This window comes from Cnephaeus nilssonii (genome assembly GCF_951640355.1).
Source record: "Cnephaeus nilssonii genome assembly, chromosome: 10".
Lineage (NCBI taxonomy): Eukaryota > Metazoa > Chordata > Mammalia > Chiroptera > Vespertilionidae > Cnephaeus > Cnephaeus nilssonii.
The window spans coordinates 9,077,874-9,098,906 of NC_137081.1; the positions used below are offsets into that span (position 1 = coordinate 9,077,874).

At 46.9% G+C, this 21,033-nt stretch overlaps 1 protein-coding gene across 2 annotated transcripts in view; it reads left to right on the forward strand.

Annotated features, from left to right (window-relative positions):
- AOX1 (aldehyde oxidase 1) overlaps positions 1–21,033 on the forward strand; it is a 66,260-nt gene that overhangs the window by 36,176 nt on the left and 9,051 nt on the right. For both annotated transcript variants that reach the window (XM_079782164.1, XM_079782165.1), the window contains exons 21-28: positions 5,592–5,716; positions 8,163–8,296; positions 9,170–9,257; positions 10,093–10,179; positions 10,994–11,185; positions 13,411–13,638; positions 18,286–18,381; positions 20,455–20,583. In XM_079782164.1, the coding sequence (XP_079638290.1) occupies positions 5,592–5,716; positions 8,163–8,296; positions 9,170–9,257; positions 10,093–10,179; positions 10,994–11,185; positions 13,411–13,638; positions 18,286–18,381; positions 20,455–20,583 (1,079 nt within the window). The remainder of the gene's footprint in view (positions 1–5,591; positions 5,717–8,162; positions 8,297–9,169; positions 9,258–10,092; positions 10,180–10,993; positions 11,186–13,410; positions 13,639–18,285; positions 18,382–20,454; positions 20,584–21,033) is intronic.

Genomic DNA, 21,033 nt, shown 5'->3' on the forward strand with positions numbered 1-21,033 from the left:
GGTAAACCTACCTGGTAAAAAAATGATGAAGGGGGAGCCTTGTGGCCATGGTTGTTACATTTCTGTTCACAACCATCTTGCAGGCTGGGAATTGAAGCTCAGAGTGGTTAAGGGGCATGACCTCATACAATAGCTACTAAGTGATAAAGTTGGTCTGGAATTGTTAGCTCTTGTCTTCTCTTTTCTTTTCTTTTTTTTTTTTTTTTTGATTTCCCAAGCCCGGGTTCTTTCTCTGAGTTTGCATCCCTCCTTCCTATTCTCTCCCTCCCTTTCTCCTTCCTTCCCTTCCTCCCAGTGCATACACAGGCCTCAGGGATATTGTGAGGTTAGTTCCAGACCACTGCAATAAAGTGAGTTGTAATCTTTTGGCTGGTGGAAGGTCTCCCCTTCAATTTGAAAAAAAAAAAAAGTAGGAGAAGAAGCAACATCTGTTAAGTGCAATAAAGCAAAACACAATAAAATGAAATATGGATAAAATAATACTGATCTCAAAGATCCATTGTGAAGATTATAAAAGAGAATACATGTGTGCTTGGCACAGAGTCAGAGACGGTAACTGTGAGTGACAATTACTGTTATTTAAGATGTTTTTGTTCTTCTCTAGAAAAGGTTGTCTGTTGTTGAGCTCACACGCTGGCCTGGCCGGTGTGCATTTATCAAACCCATCGCTTCCCAGTTTTTCTCACTAGAAGACGCTCATGAAACCAGCCTGGAGATTCCTGTACCCCTTTCTTGGGATTCTAGAGTTGGAGGATCCAGGGGACCCCAGGAGTCTGTTTTCTGACCAGTCTTACCAGTGCTCCGGGTGACTCTTAGGGTGAATAAAGTGGCAAACACTCGGAGGCTGAGTTTGTTTTGGGGGAGAAGAGGGAGCATGTTTAGCATAGAGAGTCCATGGTGTGAACATCTTGGAAATACCAATATTTAGGGGTTTCTTCCACTTGTGCCACAATATGCTTTTATGTAAGGTCCTGGCATCTTGTTGAATTATTTATTTCAGTTAGGTAACGTGTTCATTCTGTCTCGTACTTGAATTTTAACTTGCTACCTGCACCACACCCTGTAAATAGGTATAAAGATGATACAGGAAGGTCAAAAAGGGGCTTTTAAGTTTTCATTCTCTTCACTCACTAGGTTTGTTTGTTTTTCTCACTGGGCAGTTGTCATTTGGGCGAAGATGTTTTGACTGCTTGTTTCAATGGGAGATAATTGGAGGTAATTGTCCTCACAGCCCTCCATCTGCCCCTTATGGAAATAGGTGCTCCAAGAACAAAGAGTACTTACAAGATAAAATGCAGGCAGCCTTATATCAAGTCTTACCCTGTGTTCTGGAAGGGGGTGATGTTATTGTTTGCCTTTGCCGGCTGTGAAGATAGATTTCAGCCCTCCTTCACCCCGGGGTCACCGGCATTAAAGAGCATGGCGCACAAATGAGCCAGCCGCGGCCGGAGAGGCGTGCAATCGAGCAGGCATCAAGCCTAAGTTCTCCAATTCCGAAGTTAGCACGTTCTCTCCTCTGCATTAAGCCGCTTCTCATTTATCTCTTTACATTATCCATGGCTGGGATGGGCTTTCCACCGGAGAGGGAGATGGCAATCTCTGTAGCAAGATTTGCGAGAGGCCTGAAGCCCCGGGACCGGGACAGAGATTACCTCCCTGCAGCCTGTCCTGCTGGGCACAGCACAGATAAACCTCCTATCTGGACGGCTTTGCCTTCTTTAAGGGCCGGTATTAAAATGTAAATATGCCTGGAGGAATCACTCCTAAACCCATACTGGGATGAAATTTTATCGCAGGGATTAGCTGAACAAATTGGTTTCCGGCCTAGAGCGTTGAGAGCAATGCCCAGGTTGGAGGAGGGTATGGGGGTGTGGGGCTAGAGGGGCGGGCAGCACCACATAGCAGCGCCCTAGAACTGGCTCTTGTCTAGTATTTATTTTAGCTCTGCATATTTTTAAGTGAAGTGCCTATTTAACAAGGTTAATTTTGAGTGGATAGGTGCAATCGTTAATATTGCAAACCACGAACTGGAGCCTGCTGCTAAGTGGGGTTTTCAATGCACAGGCCCTGATAAAAGCTTACATTGCAACCGAGATCTGAGTTCTTGACACTTCAGTTTTTGTGTTTTGTAAATGAAGCAGAACCTGTCCATCCTTTTTTTACTCTTTCTTTGCTCAGATGGTGGATGAGCTAGGAAGTCCAGACTCCAATAAAAAAGATTTCCTTGGGAATCTTCCTCACACGATTTACAAATCACTATTATTGGGTATATTTTTAATTTTTAAAAGTCCTGTCTGCCGTAGCTGGTTTGGCTCAGTGGTTGAAGCACTGGCCCTTGGACTAAAGGGTTGTGGGTTCATTTCCCACTAAGGGCTTGTTCCTCCGTTTCAGGCTCGATCCCTGGCCCTGATTGGGGTGCGTGCGGGAGGCAGCCAATCGATGTGTCTCTCTCACACCGATGTTTCTCTCTCTCTGTGTCTTTCCCCCTCCCTTCCACTCTCTCTAAAAATCAATGGGGGGAAAATATCCTTGAGTTGTTGCAGAAGCCCGGAAGAACCAAGCAACGCTTAGAGAGATTGGAGTTCCACTTTATTATACCCCGGTGGGCCCGGAGAAAATGTCTTTCAGATTCTGAGCAGAGCAACAAGCAGACGTTTTCTTTTTATTAAAGAGCCAGCCCTATGTGTGCTTAGTCGTTATCTCACTGGAAGCTTGCGGCCTTGAAAACAACACAGTTCTATTCAGTTAAAAAAATACATCTGGCAGAGCATGGGAGTAAACAGTCTCTGGCCTACAAGGTCAGACAGCTAAATTTATCTTATTATTCAAGCAGGCTAAAAAGCAAAGTTATTTTTTCAGAATAAGGGGCTGTCTAAAAATTGAAAATTTGATTTTACAGAATAAGGGACTATCTAAATAGCAGAGAATTTCAAACAGTAGTTTTACAAAATAGGGGTTAGCCTTCTCAGGGTGAGGATTAGAAAAAAAAAAAAGTCTGCCTCCCACCTAGCATGATGACTGTCATAGTTGTGCTCTGTTTGTTTGTTTTTTTTATGAGTTTTTTTTAACCTCTGTTTTTAATTTTTTCCATGCCATCCAATGAGTTTCTTAAACATCTTTTAGAATTCCATTTTGATTTATCACTAGTGTTGTTTTGTTTTATAACTTTATTGGACAATCAGTGATCAGTTCTCATCCATGTTAACTGTTTGTAGATTTTTGGAAGTGGTGACAAGTATACAGGTAACTAATGTATAGGATGAAGTGGTGAATCTTCATCTTCATTACATTTATTGGACAACCACACCTGGTCATGGTATGGGACATTCCTTATTCCTTTGGCCCAGATATGCTCTCCCTCATTTACAACATAATTGTAAAATGTTCTCTACATACATTGAGAATCACAAGAGGCAACGTGGTAATTCTGCGTCAAATACCATTTAGAAAATTCAAGAGGAAAGGAAAGTCTATTGTGTTTACCTGTACTTTTATTCTTTCCATTTCTCTCTTGCCTTCCTGATGTTCCAAGATCTTTTTTAATCACTTTCTGTATGTTTTAAGAACTTACCTTAGCCATTTGTTATTTTAGGATAGATCTATTGAAGACAAACTCTCTTAGTTTTCCTTCATCTGAGAATATCTTTATTTCCTTTTTATTCTTGAAGGCTATTTTCACTGGATATAGAATTCAAAACTGACAGATCTTTTAGCACTTGAAGAAAAAATGTGTTACCAGTTCCTCTGGCCTTCATGGTTACTGATCTGCTGTCTTTTGAAGTATCTTCCTCTAATAGATGAGGGAATGTTTTTCTCTCTCTGCTTTCAAGGTATTTCCTTTGTGTTTAGTTTTCAGAAGTTTGACTGATGTCTTGGCATGGATTTCTTTGGTTTATCCCTTTAGGATTTACTCTGCTGCTGGAATCTGTAGTTTTGTGTCTTTTACCAAGTTTGGGAAATTTTCAGCTATTACTTCTTCACATGCTTGACTTCAATGACACAAATTTTTTATCTTTTATTTCAGTCATTGAGCCTCTTATATTTTGGTTGTTGCAGTTCTAAAATTTCCCGTTGTATATTTTGTATCTTTTGTTCCTTTGTTGAAATTTTCTTTAAGTGTTCATGTCAATACTCATTGAAGCATTTATTTTATGATGGCTGCTTTAAAATCCTTGTCAGAACATTTCACGACCTGTGTCCTCTCAGTGGTAGCATCTGTTGATTGTCTCTTCTCATTCAAGTTGAATTCTTGTTATGATGAGTGATTTTTTATTGTACTCTGGTCATTTGGGGTATTATGTTGTAAGACTCTGGATCTTATTTAAACCTTTTGTTTTAGCAGAACTCCTCTGGCCCTGTATTGGTGTGAAAAGGGTGGTGATGCCTTTTTATTGCCAGGTAGAGGGTGGAAGTCTAGGTTCCTATATGGTCTCTATGACATCACCCAGCAGAGGGTCTTCAGTACCTCATTACAACCTGATAAGGGTAGAAGACTAGGCTCTCCATTCAACTTTTGCAGACAAAGAGAGGTCCACAGTTTTTTCTGTAGTGTTAGGCTGGGGTAGAGTGGCTTTTATATAAAAGCTTTCTGGTTTGCTAGGCTTCTCCTTTCTTGGTCCTTCATTTAGAGAAAGTAGGCTTTTCTTGGGCCTTTTTTCCCCGTCTTTGCCTGGTAGTGTTTTTGGATTTCTGACTCTCCTGGTACCAAGTATAGGCTATCAGAAGCAAACAACAGCAGCATAACCCACTGAACTCACCATTGTATCGTCCCTTGGGTCCCAAAGTCCCTAGCTGATGCCTTGCCCTCTCTATCTTTGAGAGTCTTCTTCTGTTTCTTTTATATATAACTAGAGGCCCGGTGCATGACATTCATGCACTGGAGGGGTGTCCCTCGGCCCGGGCTGCACCCTCTCGCAGTCTGGAACCCATAGGGGGGATGTCCAGCTGCCAGTGTAGGCCTGCTCCCTGCGGCAATTGGACATCCCCCGAGGGGTCCTTAGCGCTGCTGTAGAGGCGGGAGAGGCTCCCGCCACCTCCGCTGCAGTCTCCAGCCACGAGCCCGGCTTCTGGTTGAGAGGCGCTCCCCCTGTGGGAGTGCACTGACCACCAGGGGACAGCTCCTGCATTGAGCTTTTGCCCCCTGGTGGTCAGTGCGTGTCATAGCGACCGGTCATTCCGCTATTTGGTCGATTTGCATATTAGGGTTTTATTATATAGGATGTCCAGGCTGTTAGCAGAAGGAACAGGGAGATGTGTATCTACACCATCTTGTCTTAAAACTAGAAGTCTCCTTGTCATACTATTTCTACTCTAGACATTTCTACTCTAGATGCCATTTCCAGGCAATTTCACACCAAGATCATACCACTTTCCTTAGGACTACGTGATCTACTGTAGTGGCAGACACAACAGATTCCTCTACAGAATTGTACTTTAGATCTGCAGGTATAATGACAGCTAAAGATTATTGTCTGTGGCCCTGTCAGCAAAAGCACTGCCAGTAGACTGTCTCCATAATGAGAAAACAGCTGGGGGATGCTACCTGTCTAATCTGACAGCCTTCTTGATTCTGGTGTCTTTTCCTCTTACAGGTGAAATACATTTGGGAGGTCAAGAACATTTTTATATGGAAACCCAAAGCATGCTTGTTGTTCCCAAAGGAGAGGATCAAGAAATGGATATCTACGTGTCCACACAATATCCCAAAGGCATACAGGTAACATAGGGCCATGATGGAGAGGATGTAGTTAAATGGTTTCTACCAGCAAAGTATACCAAGAGCAATTACAAATAAAAATGTCATTTCAGAAACTGAATATCCATTTGGGTATTAATAACCATCTATTTTAAATCTTTTAAGATAGTATTATAAGAGTAGAGGCCTTCTGATTGGCCAGTGTGGCTCAGGGGTTGAGCCTCCACCTTTGAACCAGGAGGTCACAGTTAGATTCCCAGTCAGGGCACATGCCTGGGTTGCAGGCTCAGTCCCTAGTGTGGGGTATACAGGAGACAGCCGATCAGTGATTCTCTCTCATTATTGATGTCTCTGATGTTTCTATCTCTCTATCCCTCTCCATTCCTTTCTGAAATTAATTTTAAAATACATATATTTTTAAAAGAGTAGAGGCCTTCTGTTGTGGATCTGTAACTGTAAAATGATATGGAATCTGCAGGTCTCTTTTGCTATACTCTTTTTTTTTTTTTTTTAATCCTCACCCAAGGATTTTTTTCCATTGGTATTCAGAGTGGGAGAGGAAAAGACAGAGAAATATCGATGTGAGAGAAACATATTGATTGGTTGCCTCCTGCACACACCCCTACCAGGGCCCAGCTCCTGCAACTGGGGTAGGTACCCTTGACCCCGAGGAGGAGCCTGCACTGAAGTAGGCGCCCTTGACCCTTGACAGGAATCAAACAGAGACCTTTGGTCCGAAGGCTGATGCTCTATCCACTGAGCCAAACTGGCTAGGGCTCTTTTGCTATATTCTCGACACTGTTAAGAATATAAAAGAAGTGATGACTATCACTTAAACTGTTGAAAGATAATGTAAGAAAGTTGTTAAGAAAGTAAATCCCAAGAGTTATCCTCCTGAGCGGAATTTTTTTCTATTGTATCTATGAGATGATGAATGTTAACTAAACCTATTTGGTAATCATTTTACAGTATATGTAAATCAAGCCATCAGGCTTTCCGCCTTAAACTTACACAGTGATATATGTTAATTACTTCTCAATAAAACTAGAAAAAAGAAAAGTGGACGGTTTGCCCTCCAAAGTCACATGAAGCAGTTAGGAAAACGTGTTGAGGAGAAAGCAACCTGATGTGAATCTGCTAATTTACATACTAGTATATGGAAGAGCTAAGAGAACAGGGGCTGCTAAGAACTAGAATCATCCAGAAAGTCCCCTGGAGGTGAAGTCTTAAGTTTGGATTTATACTGAGAATGAGGTTTGTCTAGATCCGGATGGGGAACCTTTTTTTCTGCCAAGGGCCATTTGGATATTTATAACATCATTCTCAGGCCATACAAAATTACCAACTTAAAAATTAGCCTGCTGTATTTAGTCAAACATTTCATTAACTCACCCCTAATGCCTTGGCAGGACCAGACCAAATTATTTCTGGGGCCTCATAGGGCCTGCGGGCCGAACATTCCCCAATCTTGGTCTAGATGGTGAGAAGAGATGCCATTTCCAGGCAATTTCACACCATGATCAAATACCACTCATCCATCCATCCATCCATCCATCCATCCATCCATTCATTCATCCATTCACTCACCTGCCCCTTCTGCAAACACGTATTGCCTATATATCAGGCAGCATGCATATAAAACAGGAGGGATAATATAAGGACTGCCCAAGCTGGGATGGAGGATGCACCTTAGAAGTGGCTAGTTTAAGCATCATGGTGAAAGTAAGGGGGACAAAGCAGAGGGGTCCTGATTCAGGAGTGTTGTTACCAGAGCAGTGTTGTTACAGAGCAAGTGGGAATGTGGGAATGCGGAGAAGGAGGCCTGTAGAAGGTGGAACACTAAGAAGGGTCAAGCAAACTCCATTCCAGTCCTGTTCTGCTCCCCACATCCTGTGTGACATTGGGCCCCTCATTTATCCCTTTTGGGCTCCCTAACTATAAAAATGAGTTGTGAAGGTTACATGACCTCTAAACATTAGGATGTAAAAAAGAGCAAGACCTGCATCCAGGGAAGACCTACTGGCCAACTACGGCAGTAATCCAAACAGGAGGTGAGAAAAGAGCATTTCCCAGCGGAGAGGGGTAGAGTGCAGGGGAAGACCCGACCTGAACGAGGTTTGGAAGGCTGCAAAACCTCACTGCTTCTGGAAATGTATCCCCGGGGATCAGTGTGAAAGGATACTTGGGGGTATGGTTCATGGGAAAAATTATTAGCACAGAAATATCTCATTGCTACGGAACAGACTACTCAATATTAATGATAGTTTTGGCAATGTCACTGTAGCCAAATCCCACTAAGATGAGCATGGATGCACGCCTGGGTCATTGGAAAGTGTCCTGTTACTCAGTATAACCACACAGTTATACTAAGTGTATCATGTACATTATAGAATCAAAACGTGGAAGGGCTGTCCCACCTCCCTTGCTACTGATGGGTTAGGTTAATGAGAACTGTTATCATTCCCAGGACATCGTTGCTTCGGTCTTGAAGCTCCCGGCGAACAAGGTCATGTGTCATGTGAAGCGTGTTGGCGGAGCATTCGGGGGGAAGGCGTTTAAGACTGGGGTCTTGGCAGCCATCACCGCATTTGCAGCCAACAAGTAAGTGGAGAAAATCTGCTAAATAGACTAAATTAAATGAGGGTGTGCTGAATATTAGCAATATCAGAATTATAGAGAAAGAACCAGGGTGAAGATTATTTAAAATCACAGACTTTATACCAGTTATTACAACTTTTTTTATCTTATATTGTCAAACTACATACTAAAAGAACCAAAATGAGAATCAATTACTGAAAATAATAAAAACCACAGTGAAAATACTAAAGTGTTTACCTGGAGAGCAGACAGAAACAGGTCCTGAAAGGGTGGCGCTTACTTAGCCTGAGCACATGTGTGCGTGTGCGTGTGCATGTGTATGTGTATGTGTGTGTGTGTGTGTTCCCTTGACTTAAATGGAGGTTCTGCTTTTGTTGTGCTTACCTTTGTTTAAATTACCATTTTCCTTCAAGAAGCTCAACATATTTCCACAGGAATTGGCTTTGAGCAGGTTCTCCTAAAGGCCCCCTCTCTGTGCTGAGAGTATAGGTCATAGGTCAGGCCCTCTATCCCGTGACACAAAAGGCCTTGATTCCAGGCCTGTCCTCTCCGCGAGCCCTTGGCAATCAACACCACCTGCGTGCCTCCACTGGGAACCGGTCTTTGGACTCTGCCTCTGGCGGAGGTTGTTGGCTCAGGGGGAAGTACCCCCAGAGCAATACTGTGGACCCCCCCTGAGCCCCCCTCCCATAAGCAGTGAATGCCAGCCACAGCCCCCTGACCGACTGTGTGCACTTGAGATGGGCACAGCCTGGCCTTAGGGAGTAGCTCTGCTCTGTCATGCGTGTGCATGCCACTCAAGCCGTCACAAGGGGTTACACAAACCCCGGAGGATACCTACGCGGCATCTACCTCTCTCGCTCTTTTCTGTGTTAGACATGGCCGTGCAGTCCGCTGCATCCTGGAGCGGGGAGAAGACATGTTAATAACTGCGGGCCGCCACCCTTACCTTGGGAAGTACAAAGTGAGTAGAAGGAGGGAGGGAGGAGCGTGTTGTATGTTTACTCATGTTGTAACGTTCCCCAAGTGCAGACGGCAGCACACGGCTCCTCTGTAATGGGGAGTAACAGTGAGCAAACCGACGAACTGGGCTTCTGTTTAACTTCCTGTTTCTTGTGCTAATTGCTTGGTTACTGGCTGGTAGGATTGGAATGTTGCTGCTTAGCTTTTAGATGACAATTTGTGAAAAGTGCTGGCTGGTACTGGCCGATCCAGAGGGAATAACTGGAAAAAATATGAGTATATGAGTCCATGAAAGTAGATCTGATAAGCATACTATTCCCATCCATAAAAAGAGCTAAAAATAGAATGATTCCTGTAACAACAGTGTTATGTGAAATGATAATGATTTGCCAAACAGGTTCTTCATTTTTAGGCATATCAGGGTATTTTTGTAGAACTGTCCCAGAAATTTTTCCATAGCAGAAAATAATTTATAAGAAAAAAGTTTGCCCATTTTTTAATCAGGTTGTTTGTTGTTTTGCTCTTGTGTTGGATTAGTTCTTTATACATCCTGAATGTTAACCTTTAACTGATATACGGTTGACAAATACTTTACTCCACTCTCTGGGTTGTCTTTTCACCCTGTTGATTGTGTCCTTTGATGTATAGAATTTTTAAATTTCGATGTCGTCCAGTTTATCCATTTTTTCTTTTGCTGCCTCTGCTTTTGGCGTCATATCCAAGAAATCATTACCGAATCCAATGTCATGAAGCTTTTCACAAGTGACAGAGCACCCTTAGACTCGGCCCCCCACACGCCGAGGTTGGGGTGTCAGAGGCCAATTCTCTCTCCGCAGGCGGGGTTCATGAAGGATGGCAGGATCCTGGCCCTGGACATGGAGCACTATGGCAACGGAGGCGCCACCCTGGACGAGTCACTACTTGTAAGTGTTTTAAGGAGCAAGTTCACATTCTGGAAAGTGTTATATAAAAAGGTTTAATCTAGAAAATTTCCAACAGCCACCTATATTTCAATAGGAAAGCATAAAGACCCTCCTTGCAGGGATAGCCACATGATATTGGTGCCCCACTGTGAGCCCGAAGATATTGGCTAAGTCTGCACCTGTGTGCTCTCTCCATGTTTCCGAAACTCCCAACTCTTTCCCCAGATGTGAGCATTAGACCTCAGCCCTCCTGACACGTGGGACTGGGTAGTCCTTTGTGGTGGGGGCTGTCCTGTGCATTGTGGGATGTTTGGTGGTATTTTGGCCTCTACCCAGCAGATTTCCGTGGCACAGCTACCCTCCAGTCCTAAGCAACCAAAGATGTCTCCAGACACTGCCACGTGTCCCAGGGGAAAGAGGGCCAACTTGCAACTTGCCCCTCATTGAGAACCAATGCGTTCATCCAAATGCCCAAACATTTCTTTCCCTGTTTTCTAGGAAAGGATTCATATTCAGTACTTTCTAGGGGTTCAGTGGTTAGGGTCTATGCATGCTTCACAGACTTTTGGGAATGTTTGAAACCTGGAAAAAAATGCATCTGCTCTAAAATATGAAAATAAAAAACGATTTCAGAAGAAAAATTAGCCAAGTCCCTAAATATTATTTTACAGCAAAGATGCATTGAAGTTGAGCTCTGGATCTGTTTGAGCATGTTTGATGTGATGGAGAGGGGGCTGGACATTGCTGAGCTCTCAGGATGGTGCAACAGGGACAGAGGACGAAGTCTCATCACATCAACTCTGGGTTTCCCCAGGTGGTGGAAATGGGACTCCTGAAGTTGGATAATGCTTACAAGTTCCCCAACGTGCGTTGCCGAGGGTGGGCGTGCAGAACCAACCTGCCATCCAACACGGCTTTGCGTGGGTTCGGCTTCCCGCAGGCAGGGCTGATCACCGAAGCCTGCATCACGGATGTGGCAGCCCAGTGTGGCCTGTCCCCTGAAGAGGTAAGGCTAAATCAGTCCCACACACAAAAGACACCGACTTTTCAAGGTAGGAGGGCCACTGAGGGTCATTCATGCTGAGGAGGACGAGGCCTGTTGGTGCTTAGTGATTCGCCCTGGGTAACCCAACTCACCAGGGACCCCAAGTTCAGGGATCCTTGTTCCACTCAGGGTGCTTCTCAGAAATCCTGGGGACAGGACAAAGGGGGTAGAGAATGGGAGACATCCGTGATACTGTCAACCATAAATAAAAAATTTATAAAAAGATTTATTTAAAAATTTATAAAAATCCTCTACCCATTTTTCTTGGTTATAAAATGGGGAATTCAGAAGGTTAATCACTACTGTGTCTTCCAGGCATAAAGCCCAAAGTTCTATCAGGAGTTTTAATACAACAAGGAAATTTCCTTTAAAACATATCATATTTCTGATGTATTACTGCAACCATTTTCTAACCAAGAGCATAAAATAAATCGTGGGGCCTAGGAGATATTGAAAAGTGAGCATTGGATTCTAATTCATTTAGTGAGAAGACTCCGTTGGTTGGGGTGTAATTGCTACCAACAGGTTCTGTCACCCCTTCCTTCCTCGCTCCTTCAGCGACTCAGGCAAGTTCCAGTGCCTTCATTCACAATGGTCTCCTTTCAGTTCTTCCAGTCTCAGTCTCAACTCCGTCATTTCAGCTCTGTGCCCTTCCCTGCAACTCTTCCACCCAGGGTCCCGGAGTGGAGTTAAGTGGGGGACTTGGTGCTCTCTGCCCCTTCTCCCTGAGTCTTATGCTGCAATGTTGGGGCAGGAGGACGGGAGAACCAGGGAAGCAGGCAGCATCTGCCCGTGGGACTGCTCCCTGCGAGCTCTCTGTCCTCTCCTTGGTTAGATGCAGCCACTTCTCAGGTGTCTTGTATCTGGGCTCCATTTCTGCCAGTTCTCTTGAAAATCGACAGTCCTCTGTGAGGGGGAGTTCAGTCTCACCTGTCCTTTAACTGGCCCCTCATGTGGCATCCCCTGATGCCCATGCCCCTGTGCCCCATGCTGCAGCCATCCTTAGAAAGCCCATAACTTCTTTCCCCCGCAGCCTGAGAACCTGTGACCACAGGCAGGAGCCATCTTCATGTCTCTTGAACTTGTGGGGGACACTTCCTGGCCATCGGACGACAGCCCTTTCCCTGATGCTCTGTCACACTTGGTAGTGCTAGGGAAGAACATCAGATAATGACCGCCTTTCATCCCCTGGGGAAGCTGAAGGAAAGAATAGCCACCCTTAAAAACACTGCCTTAGCCCTAGCCGGTTTGGCTCCGTGGACAGAGAGTCAGCCTGCAGACTGGAGGGTCCTGGGTTTGATTCCGGTCAAGGGCATATACCTGGGTTTTGGGCTCAGTCCCCAGTAGGGGGCCCATAGGAGGCAGCCGATCAATGATTCTCTCTCATCATTGATGTTTCTATCTCTTTCTCCCTCTCCTTTCCTCTCTGAAATCAATAAAAATACATTTTTTTTTTTAAAAAAAATAACTGCCTTGCTCAAAATGGCACAGCTCACTAACTTCCAGTGATCTTTTTATAATGATCTGGGAATTTTTTAGGAGGATGGGGAGACTAGATGTGTGTAATGGCCCTTTTCAGCTTGAGGCCTCAGCTACTGAGTTTTCTCAACTGAGAACGTGAAGTACTTGACTTTTCATTCTCAGCTGTGGGTCTTAGTCTTCAATTCTGGGAATTCGGGAAGAATTCTACTCGGTGCTTCAGACATCCTGGGGTTGAACATTTTCACTGGTTTTTCACCCTAGTTATGGATTATATGTAAACAAACTTTCACATTTTCCTTTTGGAAGGAAGTGATCTTATCTTGCCACAGCATCTCTATCATCTGAATCATGTAGATCATGTAGCGTGGAAATTAAATTCGGGATTACCCTTCAGCAATTATTCATCCAGTATCAGGAGTCCACAGTGCACCTGCACTGGGTTAGTTCTTTGAGAAGCACAAGGAAATGATGCCTTCCCTTAACTTACATGAGCGCAGCATGGGCAGCATGGAAGTGCTACCATCTGACAGAGGCTCCGAGTAGAAGAGACTGTTACATGTTGGGAAAGGCTTCAACGAGGCACACATTGAACTCAGGTTGGGCCTTACAGGATGAGCGGATTTCGACTAAGAGGACAGTGGATGGAACAGTCTGTCTGCCACGTCCCCTCACCCTCATCTTTTTCATCTCCTTTCCTTTTCTAGGTCCGAACCATAAACATGTACAAGGAAATTGATCAAACACACTACAAACAAGAGATCAACGCCAAGGTCCTGATCCAGTGTTGGAAGGAATGTATGGCTACGTCTTCCTACTCCCTGAGGAAAGCGGCTGTGGAGAAGTTCAACTCGGAGAATTCCTGGAAGAAGAAGGGGCTGGCCATGGTCCCTGTGAAGTTTCCTGTGGGCCTTGGCTCCCGGGCTGCTGGTCAGGTCAGTTCTCCAGACAGACAGCTGAGAAGGTGTTCGGGAAACTTTCCGTGGAGGTGAATGAGCCCTGTGGCTGCAATATCTGCTCGCTAAACATCACCACAGTTGTGCTCAATCAAACTGGCTTTGCTCTAGAGGAGATCAGAGCCTCTTTGCCCACATCCCCGGGGTTGGTGACGAGCATCCCTCCTGGGAAATTGGGAGACCCAGTTTCTACTCCTGGCCCTAGTAGGAAGCAGCTGAGTCAACTCATTCGGCCCCAAAGGTGGGACCAGTGACTGCCAAGACTCTTCTTTCAACTCCTCTGTGATTCGGTGTCTCTGGGCTGTGACATAGAAGCAGGCAGCTGCAAGGTGCTTGTTTTGGTGGGTTGGGGTAAGCTAAATGATAAGTAGATCATGTAAAGAATTTTTAGAACACAGTTTTAGCAATTTATTCACTTCATAGCCATTGAAAGTATGAAGAGGAAGACTAAAATCTACTCTTATAGTTTAATTTCTTTCATTGATTAAATAAACTCCCTGCTTGGTTGCTAAATCCCACTTACTATTGCCATCTCTTCCTTCTTGAATGCAACTTACCCTGAAGAACTGAAGAAGGACTGGTCTCTCCTTGCTCATTCTATAGCTGTGATGTGGGACCCTATTACCTATATTCACATAGATAATATACTAGTATATATATGAATAAGGTGGCAGAGCCCTCAATACGATTGTCACTCCCCTTTGCAGTATTCACACCTTTGGCTGAGGCCTGATGAAGATGTGGCAGGTGTGCTGAGTGATGACAGAAGACCGATAAATGGGGGTGGGGCTGTGAGGGGCACTAGTGTGTAGGCTGGAAGTCGAGGGAGTAGAGGAGGCCAAGAGAAGTGGGTGGGAAGGCCCTTCCCTCATCCCCATAGCCATCCGTTCACCTGCCCATCCTGCTTCAGCTTCAGTGTCATCATTAGAACGTTTCATGCAGTTTTGATTGTAGCTGGATTCACCCAGAGGAGCAATGTGACACGACATGGGGTGATCTTATTGCAGCTGAACCATCTTTTGTCTGTTTGTGATGACAAAAACAACACAGAGTCGTTTACGCATCTGCACCCAATTTACCCAGATGAGGGGGACAGTCAAGAGGCTGAGGCTGAGGAATAAAGACAAAAACAAGGTTATTCGAAAGGGGGGAAGTGGCACTAGAAAAGGAGTAGCGAGCAGGGAGTCTTGGTACACAGTTTTGGGGAAACTGATTCGCCAGTAGCCGGCAGCCAGTCTGGACTGCTGTCCTGGTGCAGGCTGGCTGGGATCCCAGGACAACAGCCGCCTCGTTTGTGGGTTGTAGGAAGATCCGTGGGCTGTAGGCTGTGGTAGGCATGGCAGCTGTCTCTGCTTAATGGCTGCCATCACTTAACATCTGGCCTCTGGTGGACCAGGTCTGTCTCATTTCCCTCATCAGGCATTTCTCAAAAAATTAGATTTAAAAAATAATGAGGAAGGCTAAGCACCCTCTACGTTTATAAGTTCTTTTAGATTTTATCGCGTTCAACCCTCAGGTCAACCTGTAAGACTTGTAGCCTTATCTCGGTGATGAGAGACGGAGGCCCCGAGCTTAAATGACTTGCCTGAGTCCCACGGCGGCTGAGAGGAGGGCGCGGGGCCAGAAGCAGGGCTTTCTCAGCCTTTTCGTGGAAACTGAGGTGGGATTCAGCTCAGCTGGGAAGAAACCACACAGCAGCCACCAGTACAGCTTCATTCTCAGAGGCCACTGAGAAGCTGGCCCAGCCACCAGGCCCTCCCCCGCCCCCCGGAAACGAACCAGCGCCCATGTTTAAAACATGAGCTTAGGGCTGACTCACAGCATCGGGATCAGCCAAGCTCTTCCCGGTGCCAGATGCTGAAGGGCTACTCTGACGCCAGCCAAGCAGGAGGGCGCTAGAAGTGATGTTCGAGCCCCTTCTGTGTGTCAGGCCCGAGGCTGAATGATTTGTAATTTCCCACTTGACTGAGCCCCTGTCTGCTGGGTAGGTGTGATCGTATTTTAGAAACGGTGCCCACAGAGGTTCGCTCTCTGGCCCGAGGACATCCAGCCAGTGAGTGACAGAGCAGGGATCGGACTTCAGGATTGCGGGGGACGGGTGTGTGTGTGTGTGGGGGGGGGCACAGGGATGCCTTTATCATTCCCCCCAGCCTCCCTGAGCAGAAGTAGCCTGTGCTCCCCACAGCGGAGGGGTCAAGCATACCTCACCTGCATCATAATTCATTCCTAACCGTCAACACCGGAGGACACACGGTAGCTAAGTCACCTCTGTCTTCCCAGCGTCCTGGGATGGAGCCTGGCGCAGAGCAGGGACTCACATGTTGGAATGGCTCAGACATCTGGGGATCTGTGGGACCAAAGCAAGCGTCTCACCAGCACCGCAGTCACAGCTCGAAGATTTAAATGTCACCGACGCAGTCCCCAGTGCATCCCGCAGAGCCGTCTGCTCCAGCTCTCCAGGTGTGCCGCTTGCGTGGGTGAAGCTCCGTGGAATGACCTTTTGCGGGGCTCACAGTGAACCATCCGGTGGTGCCATTTCACGGAACCAAATTTGACATTTGAAACGGCTCCAGGAGCCTGCAGCAGCACGTGGAACCAGCAACCCGGCAGCCCTGATGGGAACGCTGCCCTGGGCCCGCGGGCAGAGCGCCGCTGCCAGCAGGCCACACGGTGTGAGAGGGGCACCGCCCGCTCCTCAGCCTCAGGCGCCAGCTGCCAACTTCACTCGCCACGCCTGACATGCCAGCGGAGCCAAGGACACCAAACACGGAGCCCACAAGCTCAAGAAACAGACAGAGTGGCCGTGCTGTCGCGAATTCACTTATCAAACCTTTATGGAGCGCTGGCTGGCGTGAGAGGCTGTGTTGCGTTCCAAGGGCTGCCCCGGGACCGCGGGTCTCCTTTCAGGGGCTCGCGTTCCAGCAGAGCACAGTGAGGTGCCATAGGATGGAGCCCCGAGCAGCCACTGCCGGGCACCAGCTGGCATCCGATGGGCAGCCCCAGGGCAGCCAGCTCCGGGCTCTCTGTAGAGCAAGCCACGCCTTGTCTTTATTATTTTGACAATAAATGGCCAGGAGCAGAAGACAGCGTTTCCAGGAACGATGTGTCAACAGACAGTAAAGCCCACTCTGCTGTAGCTTCCCAAGGCCCTGGGCTGGTTATTATGGCACCATGCCTTCCTTAAGGCTCCGGAATTCTCGCCTGGGCTGGAATGTATGTGTCCTTGTCCCCAGAGAAAGGGTAAGCCGTGTCCCTGTGTCCCCATGCTTCCCTAGTTTACACTGGGACCAGGTGCCGGCCCATTGCCACTGTCAGTGTCTTATTTGGAACAGTACAGGCTTCTGCTTGCCGTTCGCTGGGGTAACGCGGGCCTTGGGACACCAATAAAGAGGCAGTTCCCCAAGTGCGGCCCGTGGCTGGCGGGTGGCTACGGAGGCCCCCCCCCCCCCCCCCCCCCCCCCGGGACAGAGGATGGGCCCGGGAATGCAGTCCTTTCCTTGGGATGGATCTGGTGATTGACAGGCGAGTCCGTCGACTTTGGTGTAGGACCTGGGTTGTTTATACGTCATCTCGGCGAGTCGTAAAGCCTTCCTCAGGTTATAGCTTTAGTAGGTGGGAAATAGCTTGTTACAGAATTTCCTGAAGGCCCCGCCTTTACAAATCCTAGGTAGCTGTGCCCCTCTGACCGAAGCTTAGAGGCTAAGACACCCGGCTCTCCGTGACCCCGGCAGCTCCAGCCCGCGCCAGGGCAGCCGCTGCCGGGTGCCTCGCAGCCTTGCTGAGCTCATGGCCTTTCGGAAAACCACGCGCGTTCACATCGCTCTTACACTGGAGACGTGGCCCGAGAACGCTGCCTTGTTTCCGCCCTGTCTCCGTACTCCCTGGTTTAGCACGCGGGACGTGCAAGACGGCGTCTTCTTGTTCAATGTAAAACATGTTGAGCGTCGAGTTTGGATGTTTCCGACTGCAGCCGCCTTTCATTCTGTTAGCAGTTTGCTTCCTTCCGGATCGCTGTGGGGAGCTGTACCGCTAGATAAGTTCACCTCCAAGCTCCCTTTCAACCGAAGCTCCGAAATTCTGTGCCAAGACCAGTTAGAGTGGGCTTAGCTCGCTGTGCAGTGAAAAAAATCACCTGTTTCATCTTCCTTGGATTTCCATTTTTGCTTCTCTTCAGCAACCTACAACGGTGGGACTATGTGTTCACATAAATGATTCTTCTCCCTGTTCCTCTAACTCTCTACATTTAACCTTGCTTGTTAGAACTGACAACGCCCTCCCCAAACCTGTATAGTCGCTCCACCCATGTTGGGGGGTCCTTGAAAGGCACCAGCCCGTAACCTCAAATGTCCCACTGAGGACCTAGTCGCTCCAGGAGCAGGGTCCTGCCCCAGACTCAAAGCAACACTCTGGCCTCTCGGGGGTGACCACGAGGGGCCCCAGCGTTGCCCTGGCTTCGCGCAGTGCTCTCAGGGTGACGGAAAATTGTCCAGGAAAAGTGTCTGTGGGTATTTTGGCAGGTGATGGAAGGGAAGGGATCCTTTCCAGGGAGAATGTTTTCATTGACAAGTCATACGACAATTATCAGACAAAGGATCATGGAAGCTGTTTGTATCTTTTTTTGCTTAGGCCGCTGCCCTGGTCCACATTTACCTCGACGGGTCTGTGCTGGTGACTCATGGAGGAATTGAAATGGGGCAGGGGGTCCACACGAAAATGATCCAGGTAAGGACGCAGATCCCTGGGGGAAGTGGGGTGTGCCTGCGAGAGAAACCGCGGATGCACATTCTCGGTTCCAAAGTCAAAAGGAGAGGGGACGTTAGCTTTGTCCACGGTGAAGCTATGAGCAGGAACGGGCTTAACCATCCAGTTTGTAACGGACCCTCTTAAAAGGAGGTGGCAGAAGAGTCCTAAGTTGTCTCATTGTGAACAAAGCTGTGTGGTAATTGGCCGCTTTCCTTTGGACATAAGAGCAAGTGAGTTGTCTCTTTTAAACCTTTGCTGGAAAAATAGAAAGATGCGTAAATTCTGATGTGCCGCATGGTTTCTGGCTTTTTCACAGTAAGGACTCTTAAAAAATGGATACTATAAATCACATGTGATATTTCTAATCAAATTTACCAGTTTTCTCGTGGCTCATTTACTTTAGATTAATTTTTAGGTACTGTTTCTATTGTGCTAATCATACCAGTAATAACAGAGGTTGTAAAACATTTGTAAGAGGCAAATAATTCTTTTTAGAAGATCCTACACAATTCCATCATTTAGCAATAATTACTGTTTTGGGCCCTTTTCTATCTTGACTTTTTTTAAAAATTATATTTTTTATTGATTTCAGAGAGGAAGGGAGAGGGAGAGAGAGAAACATCAATGATGAGAGAAAATAATTGATCGGCTGCTTCCTGCACGCCCCCCACTGGGGCTTCGGCCCACAACCTGGGCATGTGCTCCGACCGGGAATTGAACTGTGACCTCCTGGTTCATAGGTTGACACGCAACCACTGAGCCACACTGTCCGGGCTTGACTTTTTTCTTTTTCCAAAAATTGCCAACATGCTGTGTATAGACTTTTGTGCCCTGGTTTTTCACCTGTCCTTCCACAGAGTGAGTCCTGCCTCCTGGCATTAGAATCCTTTGCCCTCACGACTTATAATGTCTGCATGGGGTTGTCTATATATTTTATTTAACCTTTCCTGATTGTTGTACATTTCAGTGAATATTTTTACATAAGCCTGTGATCAAATCAATGAATGTTTTCTTAGAATAGATTCTCAGAAAAGGAATTACTGGTCACAGAGTGTGCCTTAAATCATTTGACACATATTACTAACTTGTTTTCCAGAAAGTAGCCATCTCATTACACCACTAACCAACGTTATATGCTATGGGTTGTTTTAAAATTGTAGATAAATTGATAGGTGAATGATAGTATCTCATTATTGCTTTAACTTGCATTTTTCTGAGTAGAGAAATGTTGACTATACATTTCCTTTCATGTGATCAGTCACTTGAGAATTGTCTGGTCATATCTTCGCCCATTTGGGGGGTGTTTTGTTTTCTTCAATGGGCCACCAGACCTTTATGTCTGAGCTGATGCATTTCATGTAGACGATCTTCTGAAAGTCAGTGGTATAGCAGGCCTCCCTATGGCCATGGCCTTATCACAGCTGTGATCAAATTCTACTAAGCTATACTGCTTGCAGGAAAGAGGAGACTTTTGGATGAGCTGCAGTTAGTAGTATGATTTTGCCTCCCAGCTCTAGAAACAAAGGAAGAACACAGCAGCCAGCTAAGTCCTGTGCTGGCCAGCGACCCTGGCACCGTCTCCTTTGAGATCATGTTGGTGCTGCTGCTTTAACGAGGCCACTGTTCTTTCTCAGAAGTGCTCTTTCCTGCAGCTCCTCCGGCAACGTGGGGAGGGCATCTCCCCTCTGAGAAGGTCGGCTCTTGTACAGTTTTGCAGAGTGCGGCGTCGGAGAGGCCTCAGCGGTGTTGATTTCGCGACGACAAAGACATAAAGCACTTCTTCCTTCCGGGCATTGCTTCCCCTTCCTGATGCTGTTGCACAGGAGACAGTCAGAGACAAAGAGCATGAGCACAGGACTTGGGGTCCAGACGAGCCACGGGTTTTTAGACCGAGGAACTTGGTGCGGCTGGAAGAATCTGTGCTTCTGCCTGCCGGTCCCCAGTGGGTGAACCAGGGCTTCCCGCCGGTGCTACCCTGTGGGCACGTGCATGGGTGTGTGACTCACCAAAGTATTTTGGGGAAAAACAAAACAACTCTCTTCTAAACTCCAGGTGGCCAGTCGTGAGTTAAGGATGCCACTGTCCAATGTCCACCTGCGTGGGACAAGCACAGAAACCGTCCCCAACGCGAACGTCTCCGGGGGCTCCGTGGTGGCGGATCTCAACGGGCTGGCAGTAAAGGTGAGGGGCATTGCTGTGCCATCCAGATCGTCAGCTCCGCCAGGACCAGTACGCGGGTGGCACTGGGAAGATGCTGGGAATTAATCCAGCTCTGATCCCCTCCCCACACCCTCTTGGTGGAAAGTCCTTCCCCGTCTCAGTGGTGCAGCTCCAGGCGCTCTGAGCTGGAAACGCCACCTCTTCTCCTCGCTCACTCCTGACATCTCACTGGTGTTCAGGTCATTTCAATTCTACGCAAAAACGTCCCTGTGGAGACATCTCCACCGCCCCGATCTGCTAACACGGCTGCTGGGTTCAGACCACGGCCCCTGCCGCGGCCACTGCGGGCTCCTTCTGCACCCCAGTTACATGGCCTTCCACCTGGTTTCATGCTGCCACAGAGTAAACCTGGCCAGGCTGTGCTTAAAAACAGTGGCTGGTGGTTTGCCGGCAGTTTTCCTGTGAAGTCCT